The sequence below is a fragment of the Carassius auratus genome, chromosome 3 (genome assembly GCF_003368295.1).
Source record: "Carassius auratus strain Wakin chromosome 3, ASM336829v1, whole genome shotgun sequence".
Taxonomy (NCBI): Eukaryota; Metazoa; Chordata; class Actinopteri; order Cypriniformes; family Cyprinidae; genus Carassius; species Carassius auratus.
Window position 1 is genome coordinate 27,370,763 of NC_039245.1, and position 19,445 is coordinate 27,390,207.

The 19,445-nt window shown below is 36.4% G+C and overlaps 1 protein-coding gene across 1 annotated transcript in view; it reads left to right on the top strand.

Annotated features, from left to right (window-relative positions):
- Positions 1–830: 830 nt before the first annotated feature.
- Positions 831–19,445, top strand: part of mgat5b (alpha-1,6-mannosylglycoprotein 6-beta-N-acetylglucosaminyltransferase B) — a 95,590-nt gene continuing 76,975 nt past the window's right edge. The window contains exons 1-2 of the mRNA XM_026217782.1: positions 831–1,482; positions 4,672–4,784. Of these exons, the coding sequence (XP_026073567.1) occupies positions 1,415–1,482; positions 4,672–4,784 (181 nt within the window). The 5' untranslated portion in view covers positions 831–1,414. The remainder of the gene's footprint in view (positions 1,483–4,671; positions 4,785–19,445) is intronic.

The window sequence follows — 19,445 nt, forward strand, 5'->3', positions numbered from 1 at the left end:
CCTCACGTCTTGTCGGCTTCCACGTTACACTGTCCCTTTAATCTAGCGAACCGTGCAATTTTTGTCACATCATGTTTAGAAAGAGTCTGTCATATTCAAAACAAGTAACGAGCAACAGAAATTGCCTGTGTATAAAAATATAATTGTTTGTCTGAAGTTTAGCCATGGATTATGAAAAGAAGCATTTTTTTAAAGTAGCAGCTGTACAGTAAAGAGTGTCAACTATGTGATAATAAGCTTTGATTTCAAATGCAGAAAAATACCACGACTAGTCTATTACAAATATACTATACAATATAACTATTTTGACTACATTCAAATACCAAATCTATATACTTTTTTTTTGTCTGTGAGATAGATGTGAAATTAATGTGCAAAAGAAGACTTAACCTGTATATTAGTAGAAAGCTTTTCCTCACTTTTTTTTTTTTTTTTTTTAATGAAATCCATCCACACCCATTACCAGCATAAACCAGCAAAGAACCAACATTAACCAGCATCCCAGCATCAAAACATACCTAACCAGCATATGCTGTTTTTTTTTTTTTTGTTTGTTTTTTTTCAACAGGGAAGTTAAAGAGGCACATCTTGCCAACTGTTTCAAATACTACTGGTTTCACAGTAAATTAAATTTAAATAAATTTTTTTCTTAATTTCTTAATTAAAAAAATACATATATAAAACATGTTTTAATATGAATTTGGGGTTGAAGTATGAGGCACCTGGCTTGTGTTTGATTTAAAGCAATGAAAAAAAAAAAAAAAAAAAAAAAAAAAAAAAACCCTGCGTACAGAAATACCTAATTCGACATATTTCAGATCGGATTATCCGAGTGAACTGGTAGAAATCCATCGGATGGCGCTCTTGATGCCTTTAGCTTGCGCACTGGGAGCTGTCCACGGTTCTGAAACTACAGCGGAGCGGTTTAAGCTTTCAGACGCTCCCTCTGAAGCAGCTGAACTGCATTCATGTTCATATTTAGCCACAGGGACAACAATATCCTCAAAGAAGGTGAAAAAATGTTGTTTCACATCAGAGAAAACGCCAGTCGTGCTGCTGAATTGATCCAGTGCCGTCGCTCGCTGCGCAGGGAGTTCTGACGCGTTCATTCCCCTCACGAGCGTCACCGATACTTCACTAAAATATACGGAGATGGACCTTCGCTGGATTACTTCTGACGCTATTTGGAAACTATTATGAATGGTAGTTTAATGTCACCAACTGAATGACCTGCTGATTCCTTCGCTCGGCAATCTTCGGATGCTTTTCCTCGAGCAACTTCATCAAAGAGCTTTCAGTCAGAATTAAGGCTGATGCTCTAAACTCGCATGTTAAGAAACACAACAGGAGGAAAATAACTCAAATAAATTATGCATTACGCAGTTCGTATGTTGTTAAACAATCGGCGTGAAAAATGATTTCTGTAAATAGCGAGTGTATAACTATGACGAGAAGATGCCTGCTGACGTTCAAGCCGTTCAGGTAAGACTTTACAACATAATCTAAGACTGAATATAATGTAGTTCACTATTCAGACAAACCTTACATTGGCTCTGCATGTGAAGTCCTTACGAAAATGCACCATGAAAACAGTAGGTTTCTCCCAAAATGCCACATTATTAGTTCATGTAAAATCTTATTAAATGAGTGTGCAACAACTTTAAGAATACTACTGTTATTTTTAGTTTCTTTGTATAACACCAGGTAGCTAATATGGTTATAAATAGCAAAATAATAAATGCATTCAAATAATAAAAAAAGGCTAACATGGTAATTTTTCTGTAAGGAATATTTCGCCAGTAAAAACAAACGGCTGTATCGAAGTTATCTTGTTCTTTTCATCGAACAAAGCTGAAATCTGAAAGCTGTTAAACTTTGTCTCTTCACTTAAAAGTAGGCTATATCTGTAAACAAAGAGATATAACGGCTTACTGTAAATAACATGGTGTGACTTTATGGAGGTGGTACTATTCTCGGTTGTTGAGGGGTTTTCATTGAAGGTGTCGGGGACTTTCAGGAAAGGATGTGAGGATGGTGTAAGTCTCGCTGATGAGCTTTCGCGCTGTTTCTAGCAGTGGCGGGAATCCAGCAGCGCGAGGATGTGGGTCACTCTGTTCTGCAGTAGCCTACCTGAGCTCTGTAATTTAGAAAAAGGAATATGCTTGGGCAAGTTAAGATTTGTTAAGTTTACCTGTCTCCTAACTTTGATCTACTGTAATATTCCAGTATTTCTCTTGAGCAAACTAAAGTAGAAACTAATCACTGCTTACACATAAGCATTGTATATCATTGTCAAGGACAAACAGTGCTGTTAACCTACCGCAATCTCAAGGCAAGACGTAATACTAATAAAAGACATAGACATTCCGTGTTAATCTTTGCTGGCAATCAAACTTTTTAACAATTATGCCATTTCCTAATACCACTTTTACCACCATCATTTAAGTTAGGCATTTTAATTCAAAACAGTAAACAAATAGCAAACATTGTATTTCAAAATAGCAAATACAATCAAATAATATTCAATTTTGTGTCCAGTTACAACCCTCCCTGTCTTTATGTTATGTTTATGTTTAATTTATATATAATTTACAAGAGAACGAGAGAGAGAGTCCAAGCTTGCCATTATTTACGAGAAACTGTTAATTTCCTTTAAACCTCAAAGCTTTTGATTACCCATCCAAGGCTCTAACCTGCAGGCTACGTCATATACTGTATAGGTTAACCGTAACAAAAGATGTGGTTTATCCTTTTTTTTTATGATGTTATGAATTACATATAGCAATAAAAAGCACACTTAATTTTTTAGTCGCCTTCTCAAAAGCATGAAGTCAACATGAGTGGTCTTGCAGATTTTCATTACTGTTTGAGCTACATGAAGAATGCTTTGAATTTCAGCTACTTTTTCTCAAATCTGTGTAATGCAAATGCCAATTTGCCTTCTTCTTCTTCTTCTTTAAACACTTAAAGGAGTTGTTGGAAGCTAAATGAACAGTTTGCTAAAAAATGAAAACTTACTGAAATTGTACCCACCTTCAGTCAATCCATCATGTAGATCAGTTTGTTTCTTCATGGGAAGAGATTTAGAGAAAAGCATTACATCACTTGCTCACCTGTAGTGAATGGGTGCCGTCAGAATAAGAACCCAAAGATCTGATAAAAACATCACAATAATCCACAAGTTATCCACACGGCTCCAGTCCATGAGATAATGTCTTTCGAAATGAAAAGCTGCATGTCTGTAGGAAGCAAATCCATCATTATGGCATTTAGACTTTAATTTGCTTTTGGCCAAAATACAAGACCATAATCCATAATAATGCTTCCTCCAATGGAACATATTTGTTTTGAATTGTTTTGGGCTATTTTGGTTGATTTGTGCATTTTTCTCCCCTGACTCAGATATGATGACTTGGTAACACTTTACAACAAGGTTCACTGATTAACATTAGTTAACTACTTTAGCTAACATGAACTAAGAATGAGCAATACTTCTACAGCATTTTCTAATGCATTATTAAAATCAAAAGTTGTGCTTGTTAACATTAGTTAATGCACTGTGAATTAACATGAACTGACAATGAATGACTGTAGTTCCATTAACTAACATTGACAACTAACAACTAACAACTAACATTGGGCCCTATTTTAACAATCTAAACGCCAAGTGTAAGTGATGGACAAATAGTCCATGCGCCGGGTCGCATTTTTGGAATGGGTTGTCCCTATTCTATTAATGAGTAATGGGCGTGACGTTCAATAAACCAATCAGAGTGTCATCTCCCATTCCCTTTAAGTGCGATATGTGCTCGTGCCATGGTGGATCACTATTTACATGGTGGAGTTTGTTTGCGGAAAAGCTGAATGCTTCTCAAGTGAAGAAAATAATCTGCTTGTGTGCGAAGTTAAATCGCGTGAGCAGATCATCTAGGGGACAAGCAGGAATCCACTGAAGCTTCCCGAGGTGAAGAAGGCGTGGAATGAAGTATAATTTCATTCATCATTAGTAATAGGCTGAATTGCAAATAGGTAGCCTAATTCTAATATACGCAATGACTATCCATAATTACATTTTTATATTCATGTAGCCTACACAATAATATTATTTGACACTGTAATCCTTTTTTTAAATATTTGGCATGTTTGTGTGATGCACATCCTTGTGTGTAATAAGAAAAGTCAACGTGCAAAAATTAGGGAGATGCTAACTTCCGGGTTAGCATACAAAACTATGTCACCACCAGAAACACTCTATTAGTCTGAGGCAAAAACAACTTTGTTAGAGTGAAAAATGATTGAGTTAATTTAATTTATATCTGTTTGCTCTGTTTGTCACATGGACACGTGTGATAGAATATTTGTAATACAGAGCATAAGTCGCTTGGGCCACTGGGTTACACAGAGCTTGGCAGACATGCTCACTATGAAATACAAAAGAGCTGTGTGAATCTTTTTCTTCTTTAGAAAAATAAATAAAAAGGTTAACAGGGTTGCCAAAACAAGGTGAGCAAACAATGACAAAGCTTGAAATGTTCCTTCAAAGGAAAAGTTTCACAAGGACAATATACTTCAAACATTGTACTGCTTCTCATAGTGGTTTTTCATCTTTGTCTGGCTTTTTCTTGTTCCACCCCAATACATTTATACATCCGTTTTGTCTCTCTGTTACAGGATATTTGTGGCGGGGATCGGTTTCTTCAGTCTGTGCTTCTTAATGACCTCTCTGGGGGGGCAGTTCTCGGCCAAGCGACTGGCAGATTCCCCTTTCAGCATCCGAACCGAAGGTACATTAATAACTTGGAGCACTGTACGTCTACCTGAGCTGAATGTATGCATGTCTAATTCGTCCAGTGGCATTTAGGAAGTGTCAGTTTATGGGATTTTTAATGGGGGTAATGAAGGGTTTTACAGTGGCCTTTAACAGGCTTGATTATCCAGGGGTCAGTGTGCTGTGAATAGTATTTCTGTCTGCAGAACACCCCATAAATCATCAGCCATCACTTTTCATGCATTTGAAAATAGATCATGCCAGAGGCTACAGATCTCGTTCACTGAAAATCCCAAGAAGAACCTGTCCATGAGAAATATACATCTAAAACATTCTGTCTTCATTTTCTCACTGATCATGTGTATTCATGAAAGTTTACGAATGGAGGGTGTTTCAAATATAATGAATTTCGCAGCACAGATTCTGTGTGGCCTGGTTGGGATTGTCTTCTCTGTAATGGATGTGTGTGATACTGACTTTATTTAGGGGGGGGGGGATATATCTCAGAAGGCAGCATAATTATGCCGTCTACCTTTTATGAAAGCTTTCATGTTGGGAGCACACTTATAGTGCTTTAAAATTCTGCCTACTTGGGCTCACTACAGAGGTTTTGGAAGAGAGCCAGTATGTTTAATATTCATTTCTTTTCTAGTTTTAAAAAAGCTGTGCCTAACAGGAAATTGTGTACCCAAATGTGGCAAATAGCCACCCTAAGAGCTCCACTCGGAGGGTGCTGGAAAATTGGAAAACTGCTTCATAGTGTGTTCAGCAAACCAGAGTAAGAAGCTGAAGATGATGGATTCATGTTCTGTAATGTTGTGGGAGAGGTCGCATGGAGAAACGAGGCCGAAAGAGAGAGAGAAAGAGGGAGAGAGAGCACGATCTGATTAATTAACCACTCCTAGACTGAAGCCTGGAGAAAGCATCTGGCTCTCGCTCATTAAACACTGCCTGCTGATCAGCCAGAGATGGACGTCACTGTGTTTTGGGAGTCCAGCACTGACAGAGATGTGAGGGCTACTTTAAAATGAATTCTAGCTACAAATGACTAATTATGTCAAACTAATTGCCTTTGAATTAGTTAATATGTAATTATCTTTCAAATTCAATTTTCACAAGTATTGTTTTCCATCCATCCATCCATCCATCCATCCATCCTTTCTTGGGACCTGTGGTACTTTTTTTTAAATTTCTGCTTAATAAAATATAGTTTGAAACAGCATTTATTTAAAAAAAAAAAAAAAGAAAAAAAAAAACACACACACTTTAATATCACTTTTTATCAATTCTTGCTGAATAAAAGTACTGATTTCTTTTGAAAAAAAAAAAAAAAAATATGACTGACCCCAAACTTTTGAATGGTACTTTATAGTGTTTCACGAGACTATTTTGAATAAATGCTATTCTTTGTGTACCGAACAACATAACAGAGTTCTGTAACTCTATAACACTGGTCACTGATCTAACCGTAAGCTCCAGTTGTACATCTCAATGTGAGCTGTTCTCTCTCTTGGTTCCTGAGAGAAAACCTGCTGATTCACTGATCATTTTCCACATTCGAGATCCTCCAGCTTTAACGCCGCTTACCCTGGCCGTGTTCTATCTTGAGTAATACCTTGCAGCATATGTTCTGGTATTATGCCTTTAATGGATACTAATGGCGATTCTAAGAGAGGTTTGTTATTATACATTTCTAATGAAAGCTTGTGTGTGGGTTGATGCAGGGAGCACTTTGTCTTTTAGTTAAGCAGTAAACACAGGATGCCATGCATTAGAGCCAAAACTGGGTTTCAATATCTCACAGCATTCATGGGCCTCGGAATATGTCCCTTCACTGGACACATTCTCTCCCACACAGACCTTAGCAGTACTAATCTATTTTTTAAATACCATTTATTAGAACAAAACTTGCTGAATTGAAACTCTAATAAACAGAGAGATTCATAGATTAATTTCAATATTCAACATAAGCAGGATTTTCAAGAATTTCTCTGAATTTCTATTAATATCTTCTTCCATTCATATTTAAGTAGCTTGTTCGCTATCTCAATTCTATTCTGAATGTTGCCAGCCCTGTTAATTGAGTCTCCTGTGTGTTTCATGTGGTGTTTGCTTGCCAGTGGCACATAAATCTGTGGATTGCAGGGCTTTGACGTATATAGCACCCTCTAGGAAGGGCTTTAGATTTCAATTGGAATCGTCCCTGTTCTCCATCAAACTGCGGCAGATATCTGCACTACTCTAAGATAAAAACCAGTGCTTCTCTTTCCTTTAGACAGTCAATGCATGGTTCAAAGACTGTGGCCTTTGACAGTAGAGGCACACAGGCACAGCAAGAGATGAAAACACGGATTCTATTAAAGGCATGTATCTTCTTCCATGTAGGAGAGGGTTTTATTATTATTATTTTTTTGGTTGTCTCATATATACTGTATAGTGGGGTCAAAATGTCTAGTCCCAGATCTCAGATTTTAGTTTTTCATCTAGAACAAAAAGAGACGTGCTTTAAAAATGAAAAGACAGACAAGTCATGATGTAAAATGAATTAGAAACAAAGTTCTGCACTATTTCTGGATCAAAATGACAAAATAAAATGACTGCAGCAAAAGCAATCAAATGTGTTGCATAACATTAGTATTTTTATTTAAAACAAATAGAAGAAATTGACAGTGAAATGCACTACATTTCTAAAGAATATAGATCCTGCTGCCACCCCTCATAGCGCAGGATGTGCCCTAGTTTCACTGGCATCCATGTTTCTCTCATGCACTGTTGTGTATTTATAATGCTAAATGACGGTCTAATGGGAACAGGAGCTGTGTTCTCTCACACACACACTCTCGAGGAGTCTGCTGTTGGGTTCTTGGGGTGAAATAAACACTGTAAATATTTGCTTCAGCACATTTTTGAAGATGTCTCTGTAATTAAAACACAAATGCGCTGCAGATTAGATCAAACACTTTGGAGCAGGCCAAAAAACATGAAAGTCATTAAAGTCAACATGAAGTGCGCTTCACAACCCATTTTATTTCTGTAATCGGAAGCATTTCAAGATATTCAATGAGGAAGAAAAAAAGAAATGCTAGTCTTGATTTCCTCCACTGGGAGTTGATTGGGTCTTGAGGGGTATTACTTACTAGAAAGGAGACAGGTGGTTGGAGTGAAAGGATAAGAGAGGCGTCTATGACCAAACTCTTCTGAAGAACGACTTGTGAGTGTATGTAAATAATTCATTTGAATCAGTGTAAACCAATAGCTTTCCTGGAATTATTGCCACCTTGTTTTCTTTTTTTTTTTCTTTTTTTGTAAACAATACATTTAGATTTCAAATTGATTTTAAAATACGTGTGTGTTCGTACAGCTTTGTATGCCTTCAAACCACCTCATGCTGAATACCTCAGACAGATGTGGGCACACATTGCATTTGGAGCTAGTGTTTTTGGAGCTGTGAGTTTGACCTGCCGCTTTACAGAAGCCCTCGGGTCATCTTACTGTACATCTAGTGAATCGTCAGAAAACTGATGTGGTTTCATGGCAAAACCTCTTGTCTTCTATCACATACTCCCTCAGCTTCAGCTCCTGTCAAAGTCGAGTAAAAGAGCTCCATTATTTCAGACATGATCCGTGTTTGTTTTCTTCACATTTAACACCGACACACCTGAAAAAAAAAAAAAAAAAAAAAAACATTTTCAAACACATAGATAGAATAATTAAATGTAGTCAGCGCTTGAAAATTTCAGAAGGGTGAAAAAAAATAATACTTCTTGTTTCCATAAATACATTATAAGGACAGACATAATGTGACACATCTTTTAAGTACTGAATTCAGGTGTTTCAATCAAACACACTGCCAGAGATGAATAAAATCAAGCTACGCAGTCTGCATTTAAAAAGAAGAAGAAAAAGAAGGTAGTTCAAAAGAAGAGCTCAGTGAAATCAAGCATGGCACTGTGATAGAGTGTTACCTTTACAATAGGAAGGGTTTGAAAATGTGTCCCAATGTTGCGCCTCTACAAACATGGACATAAACTTGTTCTAAGGAACTAAACTACATTTTATTTCGATGAGAAAATATGTCTTATGCATTCCAGTTACAATCATGTGGACAATGTGACAAATGTCAAATGACAAGGCACTGTTAGTCGCACAGAAGGATCTTGCATTCATCGGAGTGGGAGGTGGATGAGCTGACCCAATCATTCTGGATCAGCGCTTTTCCAGTCCTTGTTTTGGATTGGACCAGCACTGCATGTGTAGGTTGTCATCATTATCTGACACACTTGAATAAATAGCATTAGTGGAGAAATCAACTGAGCATATATTTGTTATTATATATTTTATATATGTATATAGCAGGCCCAAAAAAATTCTAATGGCTCTGAATCGTTAAGAGCTGTTCAAGATTGTTAAATACAGTGTGAAAAGTGAGCAGATTCCTCTTGGGACCTCTCATGGCTAAAAAATGGATGGGCTCTATGATAGTCTGATAAACTGTTGCATGAATTCAACCTTCGGTCAGACTGTGCTGGTAATTCTCAGTTATCTGGATGTATTTTTAGCTCAGAGAGACAAGCTGATTTCTTGGTCCGACTCCATTAAAATCCTGAAAATCCATTAGGCCTCACAAAAATGTGGTTTGACCAAGATAAGACATAAAATGAGTCAGCTCTGACAGGAAGCAAACATATTAATGATGATTTGATGTGCTCTTGACAGGCAATTAATTTATACACCCTTTCCAGTGACATTCTGACTTGGTTCACAGTGGGTGTAAGGGCTGGCTGTACTTATTTTATTCTCATTTTTATTATTTGGTTGTCATCTTAATGCCAGTGGAGCAAATATTGCACTTATGCTATATATCACTAATTGTTTATATATATATATATATATAATTTAAAATATCTGAAAGATTCCCACAGAGAACAATTACCGAACAAAAGGAGCATAGTAAAAATGACTGATGCCCTTACTCAATTCATATGACATTCATTGCCAGTAGCCCACAGGACTTTGCTGCACTTTGCAGAGAGATTAAGAAATTAATTTATGTGGGCCATTACTGATGCCTTGTGTGTTGTAGATTACAGTTACAGTAAGTCCTGGGGCTAGTTGCATAAGCACAGCCACTTTATTAAGACTGTTTCATAAGATTTGGTCTCACCAACCAGTAGTATCTATCTATCAACTTTTATTTATTAAGGTTTTTATTAAAGATCGTAGGAAGAGTGACGGTGATGAATTGAACATTTTTCATTGATTCAGTGACTGACTCATTATATTTGAAAGAACAATTAGCAGTTTGTTCAATGCATTAAAAAGATTCAGTGAATTCAAATATAACTGAGGATCAATCAGAAATATGAATATGTAATAAAAAAGACAATTTCAGAAGAAGCGTATTAAAATACTGTTACAAAAAAAATAACTGAGCAGGGGAAGTGTTAATTAGGCTGTTTCACAAAAAAGAGAGTGCTGTGTAACTGTTCTAGGTCAATGTGTGATGTGTCAACAAAGAAATGTTTGAAAAAAAAAAAAAAAAATGTTTGGGTTCTGAAGTCAAACCATATAAAATCCTGTTTTAAATGATTTTTTATTATTATTTGTGTGTGTAATGACATTAAGAGAGGAGCCAGATAACAAGCAAACAAAAAAATGAATGCATATGTATATATTCGATTCTCAAAGTTGGGTTGGGAGCTGGGTCTATACTTAGCGAGCTATGATGACTTTCACCTTGATATTTTATATAACCGACTGTTTGAGGCCAGCCTAACGGACAGCGACACTGAACCGAGCTCTCTTCTGCGAAGTTCTCCTCAAAGTCCCTCCTGCACCGGAACGAACAAATACAAATCGCAGTTTGAAACAAACAACAAGATGTGAAAGAGCCCGATTCAGTACTCGCGGTGTTCTGGGGTTCAGGGTTTACGCAGAGAAAGGCGCTCGAGACGCTAATAAAAATAAGCGTTTTCAAGTGTTTTGATCAAAACACTTGAACATCGAATTTGCTTATTTTTGCTCTAGTGCCGACAAATACATACGAAATATGTCAAAATATCCACCTTGGTAATTATGCTCGAAAAAACTGTCAGTTATTTCTCAAGTGAAGGTAAACAGTTAAGGAAAAACTGGATGTGTATTATATTGGATGCGTTCATCCTCTCTTAAAGTGACCGCGCCTAATTTAGCGACTGGCTGCTGTAATGTTAATCCAAGAAAATGAAAATCACTCACTGCTCTTGACTACTTTGTAGTTTTAACAGTCAAACCAAAAGTTATCCAGACACCAGATATATATTTTTGATATATATAGCAAAACTGTAATAATGTGACAAATGTTGAAGGTGTCTGAATAAATGTAGGTTTCATTGTATATTTCATTTTTACATTGAAGACTATCCAGTACTTTTTTACATTTAATTATTGCGTTTCTGTACCTTGACACCTACAAACTTGAAAAAACCTTAAACATTGTGTTAATAGCAGAAATAAATAAAAATAAACGAACATACAAATTAGACAAACAGGGCCCACTGGTACAACCTTCACCGGGTCCCCGCTTGTGCAATGTGGAATTAGTTTACATCTTTTTCAAGCAGTTTGTGATGCATTTTGGAAACAGGAGATGTACATTTCTAATGCACCATCTAGCTTGATAAACTCCTTCTCAAAGACTTACTGTTTGTCAATTTTATTTGGGTTACACCCATATTCTGAATGCCGTCGGCAGAATTCGAATGAGCCATTTTAATATAGATTAATCTAGATTAACTTCAAGATCACAGTGAGATTCATCTAGATAAAAAAAAAAATAATCTATGCCCACCTCTAATATATATATATATATATATATATATATATATATATATATATATATATATATATATATATATATATATACTTAATAAGATTGTCACAGCTTTTTAATGTGAATTTCAGGAAAAAAAAATTGCTTTCACTGTTCAGTTACTATTCATTAGAATTCACAAAACAAATAGCAAGTCATCATCTTTTTGGACAATTGGCTGATTGAGTTTACAAAACTAGTCTGAATGATTTAATCACAAATTTGACTTATTTAGTTTTTTTTTTAGTGCAGCTCATTTCAACTCAATTTAATTTAGTTCATTACATCTTGGAAATATTGCACAAGTTATATGGAATACAAACATGCTGCTTTTGCGTCCTTTTTTAATCTTCAGCATCTCGGTCCAAAATTGATAATTCTACAAAATTTCCTAGAATCACAAGTTCAGAAACGTGAACTAATCATTTAAAGCCAAACTAACAGCTGTGACGCCAGGAGTGCATCAGCGATAACCAAAATGTTGCCTAGCTGTGCTAGGTCACTAGCTTCTGAAACAAAGCTTTTGTTTCCTACAGCTGAAAGAGATAGCTGGATGGTGGCACATTGAGGGCCACTCACGTTCTTCTGGACGACAGTGGTCATTGTTTAAAGCCGTAAGAGCAGTGGAGTGTGTGATGAAGAGCCAAAAGTCATTTCCTCTCTCTCTCGGATTCAGCGCTAATATTCCTAATCGTTCCACAGCTCTTTTCCCTTTTCTGTCACATGCTTTCTAATCCTTCCCTCAAGCCTATTTACTCTGATTTCATATCCCTGAGTGAGTACTAATTGAAGCGTGCACACACACACACACACACACACACACACACACACACACTTGCATAAGATGATTGAATCGTGCTCTTATCCCTGAGCTTTTGTGAGACAAGGATGAGACTAGAGATGAAACGGTCTGAAAATTTCTTATCACAGTTATGGCGATCAAAATTATCATGGTTATCAGTATTTTCAAGGTCTTGTTAAAATGTGCTGGAACAAAAAAACAAAAAAAAAACCTGACATAAATTGTTTCACCAAGTTTAATATTTAAGATCAACAAACATCAAATAAAAACAGTTTTAGCAATAAAACAATAACGTTACCAATGATGTCTGGATTTTAAATGAAAACATGACTGAAAACTGTTGATCTAGAATCTACGAAAATGTTCAAATAAAGCTTTGAAAAAGTTTCATAAATGGTAAACCTCACATTTCATCCTTTAAATTAAGAAAAGGGTTAAGTCAAAATGATAATTGATTAATAAATGATCATATGTATTTTACTGCTCCATAAGTAATCCTAGATAGCTTATCCCAATTGTTTGAATGTGTGGGATCCACATAAGCTTGTTTTTCATCAACTGCTCAAAATTTACAGCAGGGCATGCATATTCAGTCAACTTCCTGGCCAGACAAAAACTGCACACAGGTTGTAAATGTAACTCTCTGTAAATCCACTCTCTGACACTAGTTGGCGCTTGTGGAACAGCAAAATTAGAGCCGCAACCACTCTCAGAGCTGTTACTGTAACCTTAATGATAATTAAAATATGAAACGGTAATACTAACCATGGTGAATTTCATCATGATTTATCATCAAACCTGTAATCTTTTCATCCTTAGATGAGATGCAATAAAGGTCTGCACTATTAGATTGTGAGTGTGGAGCAGGTGAAAAAAAAAGAGATGAATACTGATATTTATTTATAAAATTCTCTCATAATAGATGTCTGAAAGCAAGGGATACAATTTTCAAGAAAAAAATGAGAATTCATTATTTCTTTACTCTGTCCTGCATGTACCTTCTTATTTCTTTATTTCTTTCGCTCTTTTTTCCTCTCGAGTCACTTCATCCAGCAGCAATATGCAAAGCGAGTTTAAATTACACTGATATGGCACTTCATTTGCCAGAGAAAGTCGTTTTTGTTTTGACGTGCTGAATATATGCACACCTGCACTCATAAGGTGGGCATTCACTGCTACTAATCATCGTTGCTGAGGAGAGGTGTAGAATTTTGATTATTTTTGGAGAATTTTGCCCAGACTACCTGCAGTTTGCATTTACTTAATGAGAATGCATTATAAAACACTTGAATAACACACACACACACACACACACACACACACACACACACCTGCTTCAGTTAATAGTCGTGCATGTGTGGGTGTGTTCCTCAGCTACATTATTAACAATGCCATACTTTTATTGCTCATATTTATAGTTGAGGCAGTTATCAACTAGCTTGCAACAACTGTTAAACACGTCTTGTCTTCACCAATCACCCTGAACATCCAAGCAGCTGGCTAACAACCACTTCTGGTAACCATCTAAACAAAATATTATGGAGTCCGGTGCAATTTAGGATCACTCAAAAACTCTTTTTTGGCGTAATACTGATTAGCAGATTAATCTATGTATGTATTATGTATGTAGGGATTTATTTATTTATATTCATATGTAATCTCATAATGTCCAATAAAATGTCTGTTTCTGGAGATCTTCAGAGTTTTGCTCCAACCATAATTAAACACACCATGTACTACAGAAATCAAGGTCTTCAGACTTATTAGAAACTAGGCAAGTGTGTTGGTTTTGGTTTGAACTCAAATTTGCAGGACCTTGGTTCTCCAGAAGCAGGATTGGACCAATGACACTGAACACACCGTCAACAGTCAAGAAAGCCCTAGCAACCACTCTGAACACCCTAGCAACTGATAGGCACACCCTAGCTTTTACTTTGACCACTCAGAACACCGTAACAACCACTAAGAAATGTCGTAGCAACCAAACAGACAACCTTAATCGCAAACAGAAAAGGTCAGCAACCACCCAGAACACAAGCACAACTCTGCTATAACGTTATTTTGAAAAGGCTTTCACTAAAATTGCGAAAATGACAAAAGCGTACTTTGACAAACTTTAATTTGTTAGATCAGATTTGCCACGGAATTCTAAATCCATGTCCCAACATTCTGCATATGTGGCTTTCTATGAACATAATGTGACTTTATTCTTCTGCCAATTAGAGACTGAAAACATCAGTCTGTTCTGCTGGAGGAAGCCCATCACATTGCACCCACGCTGCAGGGAAGATTTATTCCAGCTGTTCGGAACAGAAGATTCTCAACCCTTAGAAGGCAGATATACTGTATTGATCCCTGAGGAGTAGTTCAGAGGTAATGAGCAGTCTTAGCAGAGTATGGTTTCTATCTGTTGACCTCTAGGTGTTGTGCCCAGCATGCATCTACTGCCTCACTCTGCCCAAACTCAGCCCAGATGGGACTGAAACTATCAATCTTTGGTTCAGATGGGCTATGTCTTATACACTAAGCCAACAGGGCTTACAGCATGCTACAATACCAAGCCGCAGTCAATCACAGCGGTACACTCTTCCATATTCAGGAGCTCACAGCCAGCAGTGAATGTTTACCCAACAGCCTGCACTGAGTCAGAATGTTTACCTACCAGCATGCTTCTCCAAGCTTATCTTGGAGTCTCCAAAAGATGCAATAGACTCTGACTTCGCTGAAGGTTGTGTTAAGTGTTATCACAACTGTGAAAGTTGTATTAAGTGTTGCCATTGGCTTGCCTTATATAACTTGGTACTTTATTATTCATGAACAAAAGAATACCTTTAACGTGTGGCGAAAGGGGAGAAATCACGGAAAACAGGATTACAATGCACACTGCCTTCCAAAAAAAAAAAGATTTCAATAAGCAAATACTAAAGAGTTTAGCATGCAAACCTTATGCAGTGTGTAGCTTTTCAGTTCTTAATAAAAATGTTAGAAGACACACTCATGTCCATATTCCAGGATGACAATGTCAAGATCCACCAGGCATAATTTGTGAAACAGTGATTAATTGAGCATGAAGAATCACTTTAATGTATGAATTGGCCACCACAGAGTCCCGAGCTTAACCCTATTAAGGATGTGATGGAGTCGACTTTACAGAGTGGTTCAACTGTCCCATTGTCAACACAAGATCTCAGCCAAAAATGTATGCAACTCTTAATAGAAATAAATGCTATGATGTTGCATGATGTTGTCAACACAATGCCACAATAATTGGACAATATAATCAAAGCTAAAAGCAGTGTGCAGCTGTTTTTTGTTTTTTTGTTTTTGTTTTTCAGTTCAACCAACAGAAATTCTACTGATATACTACAACATAAACCAGCACAAATTCCATGTCGATCTAGGCTGGTTTATGCTGGTTTATCTGTTGGACCAACATTGTCATTGAATCAAATGCTAATCTCAAGCAAAACATGGATGCTGATGCCGGGATTGGAAATGATTAAAAACAGGACTGTAAATCTGTAAATAATATGTCATAGAGAACACTAGATACAGTCTTACTCTATTACTCAAACCCATTCACCCACACATAACATGTATAATGGCCTTATGGATTTCTAACACAGACACCTGCAAACATGCACACACAAGCATTCCTTCCAGGATCCGGCTCGAGTCAGCAGTATACAGCCACATGTGGGAGTCATGAATCACTCTATCAGCCCTCGCCGTTTAACAAATAGGGGATTTTCAGTAAGCTAATAAATACATCCGGAAGCTGATGCAGCATACGTTAGTGGGATTAGTAGGCACACGCTGCTCGCATCGTTCACTGATCCAGAGCTTTGGAAATGGTTTACGCCTTAAAGTCAACCTTAGAACAAGATCAAATGTATCGCTTAGGGTTCGGGAAGATTTTGGGAATCAGGGATAATGATTTTACATCTCCGCTGGGATTTGACTGTGGTATAGTAAACACTGAAACGTGTACTAATTCCTATAGACACATTTTGCCAATTTGGAGGCAAGTTAAATTGGATAAGACTTGGAACAAGACCAAAATTAATTTGCATGGTGGTGTAGGTTTGTTTATGCTGGTAATAGCTGGGTTTGATGCTGGTCTGGTGGACCAGCATAGATGGGTCTTTAAGTGGTCCTCAAGTCAAGGCAAGTCATAACAGAGACCTGAAGAGGGTCTGAATATTTCAGACCATGATAATATGCCTTCTTTTGGGTGAATAAAGCTTGGTTTCGTGTTAGTGTTAAGCAAACATCCAAAGTGCACATACAGTGTGTTCCTGTCCAGAGACATAGCACAGACCGGATCATATTCTTAAGCCCACATGGACAACAAAAAATAGCTGCAATTGATTTGTTTTGGTTTATTTGTTTATATAGCACTGCTAAAAACCCAAGGGTTGCCCACAGTGCTTTACGTAAAAAGCTATGATCCAAAAACCGTCAAACAGTCAAAATATGGCCTTGGACACGTGGCGGAATCCAGTCTCAAGTACAACAACACTGTCTGGCTGACCAAGATGAAAAACCAGCACATCAGCAACAAAAACAAATCATGCTAGATTTCAGGTTCAGCAGGGATATTCAAAGACATTAGTATTCCCAAACTCCATGCACTGTAAAATCCACCTCCACTTCTCAAAAGCAGAAAGAGGATTTCTCATCAGATTACAGACCCAATAACCATTACATATCTCACAATTAATCAAACACTGGTGACTTTCTCATGGACAGTAATGACTGTGCTGCTGGATTTGCTATCTTGAAAGTTCTGGATGCATAATAAGGTTGATAAAGAAACAAAGGGAAAAGTTTGGGTCATAATACCTTCTGATGCCTTACTGCTAGGGTACTTGTATTATGTAGTTTGAATGAAGTTAAGGAATGACACAAATAAATACTCCAGTCTATTTTTAAACCACTGTCTGTAGTCTTCTGTCAGTATCCTCTAACAGTCATTTTGATTTACCCTCAGTAAATGAGCGAATGAAAAACTTCCAGACTTTGAAAATGTAAAATTGCATACTGGCATGTGAATGGTGGTTGTTTACCAACCTTTTGCTCCCTTTTGCTCAATATACAGTGCAAGGGACATAAAAGCGATGTTATATAACTATTCAAAAATCACTCGCTGCATCCTAATTTGCATACAATCTGTTGTGAATTCTATGCATGATTAAAATTTGCATCCCAAATAATGGTAGACCTGCACTGAAAATAGTATGCCAAAGATGCCCAGATGGTGTACTCTTTGAGCTGATTTTTTAAGAATGTGTCTGAGCAGGTTTTTTTTTTTTTTTTTTTAATCTAATTTCAAAACTATTGCTCGTCTTAATTTGCCACCATGCTGGTTGATTTCTACAAGTCAAGCTAGTCTGGTTGTAGTTTTGGGCAGCTGAACACCATCTAAACAAGATTAAAAAGGATTAAAATCCAGCAAACAACCATTTATCTTTTTTTTTTTTTTTTTTTTTTGCTTATTCTTATTGCTACATCTTATTGCTTTTATAAAACGGTTATTCCATATATGTAGTATTTTTTTTCCAGAATAAAACAGAGCTTTCTTTCTTTTTGTTTAATCTTTTTAAAAGACAGAACAGTGTTTCATATGTTTGTCTGATCATCCTGAAGTAGCACCCTGCAGGCCAAAACCTTAATCTTAAAACCATTAATCATTTTTACACATCTTCCAATTGATTGGATGAAATCACTATGCAGCCTCATATATGAGAGCAGTGGCTGCACAAAATTCAGTGAGATCAAAACACTCAGTGGTCATCCAATTAGCAGACCAAGGTTAACATCTGGATCAAAACATTTTAAGCTCTTTCTGGACATATTTCCAGATATCACCTGCCATTGTTTTGTCATGCAGCCTATTTTAAGTTTGGTATGAAATCATTATTACTTTCGAGTGAGACCTCGTGAAGAAATGCCTGTGCATTAACTAAGGATGAGTCACAATAGTTTACAAATCAACCGACAGATTCTTGTTTTGTTTTTTTGTTTTTGTTTTTTGCAGTTGTCAACCTAAACTTGGCATGAAATGAAAATACAATCTATATTTTTAATACTTCCATTAGTTAATGTTACTTAATGTATTAAGCAACACGAACAAACAATGGACAATGCATTACATTATTTTTCATGTTAGTTCATGAAAATAGAGTTGTTTATTGTTAGTTCACAGTGCATTAACTAATGTTAACCAGCACAACTGTTGATTTTAATAATGCATTAGCAAATCCTGAAATTAATGTTAGCTAAGATTAATAAATGCTGTAGAAGTATTGTTCTAGCTTAGTTCATTTTACCTAAAGTCAATAACCATTGTTAACTTATGAAACTTATTGTAAAGTGTTACTTTTAAAATGTCATAACTCAATCTTCTAGTGACATTTGCTGGATTTCTCCAGTCATTTTGTCCTTTATAAACCCAACTTTCTTACAATTATCCACAAGCTTGTATTCATTATTGCCTCCATCCAACCAAGAACAAATAGCACAGAACCAAGTCTCCATCCTAGGTTTTTTATATATATATATATATATATATATATATATATATATATATATATATATATTACGTTTCAATTCAATTCAAGATCCGCCGCAACTTCTCAGCTTAATGGAAATAAAAGAAAAGAAGACTATATACATGGTCTTAATGACCATTCGCAGTCATATAAACATGTAACCTAAACTTGGGGCTCAGTGGTAGAGCATTTTGTTAGCAGTGCAAAAGGTTGTGGGTTTGATTCCCAAGGAACACACATCATTCTGGTAAAAAAAAAAATATAATAATAAATGTGTAGCCTGAATGCACTGTTAGTCGCTTTGGATAAACCTGTATGCTAAAATTAATAAATGTAAAACACACTTCTGTATGGATAGACTCATTATTATTTCAAGACAATTAAAGACAATGGGTTCTAATGTTTTCTTTTCTTTGAAATATTCTTTGAAATATGACATAAATGCATGCAAGCTGGAAACAACATGAGGGT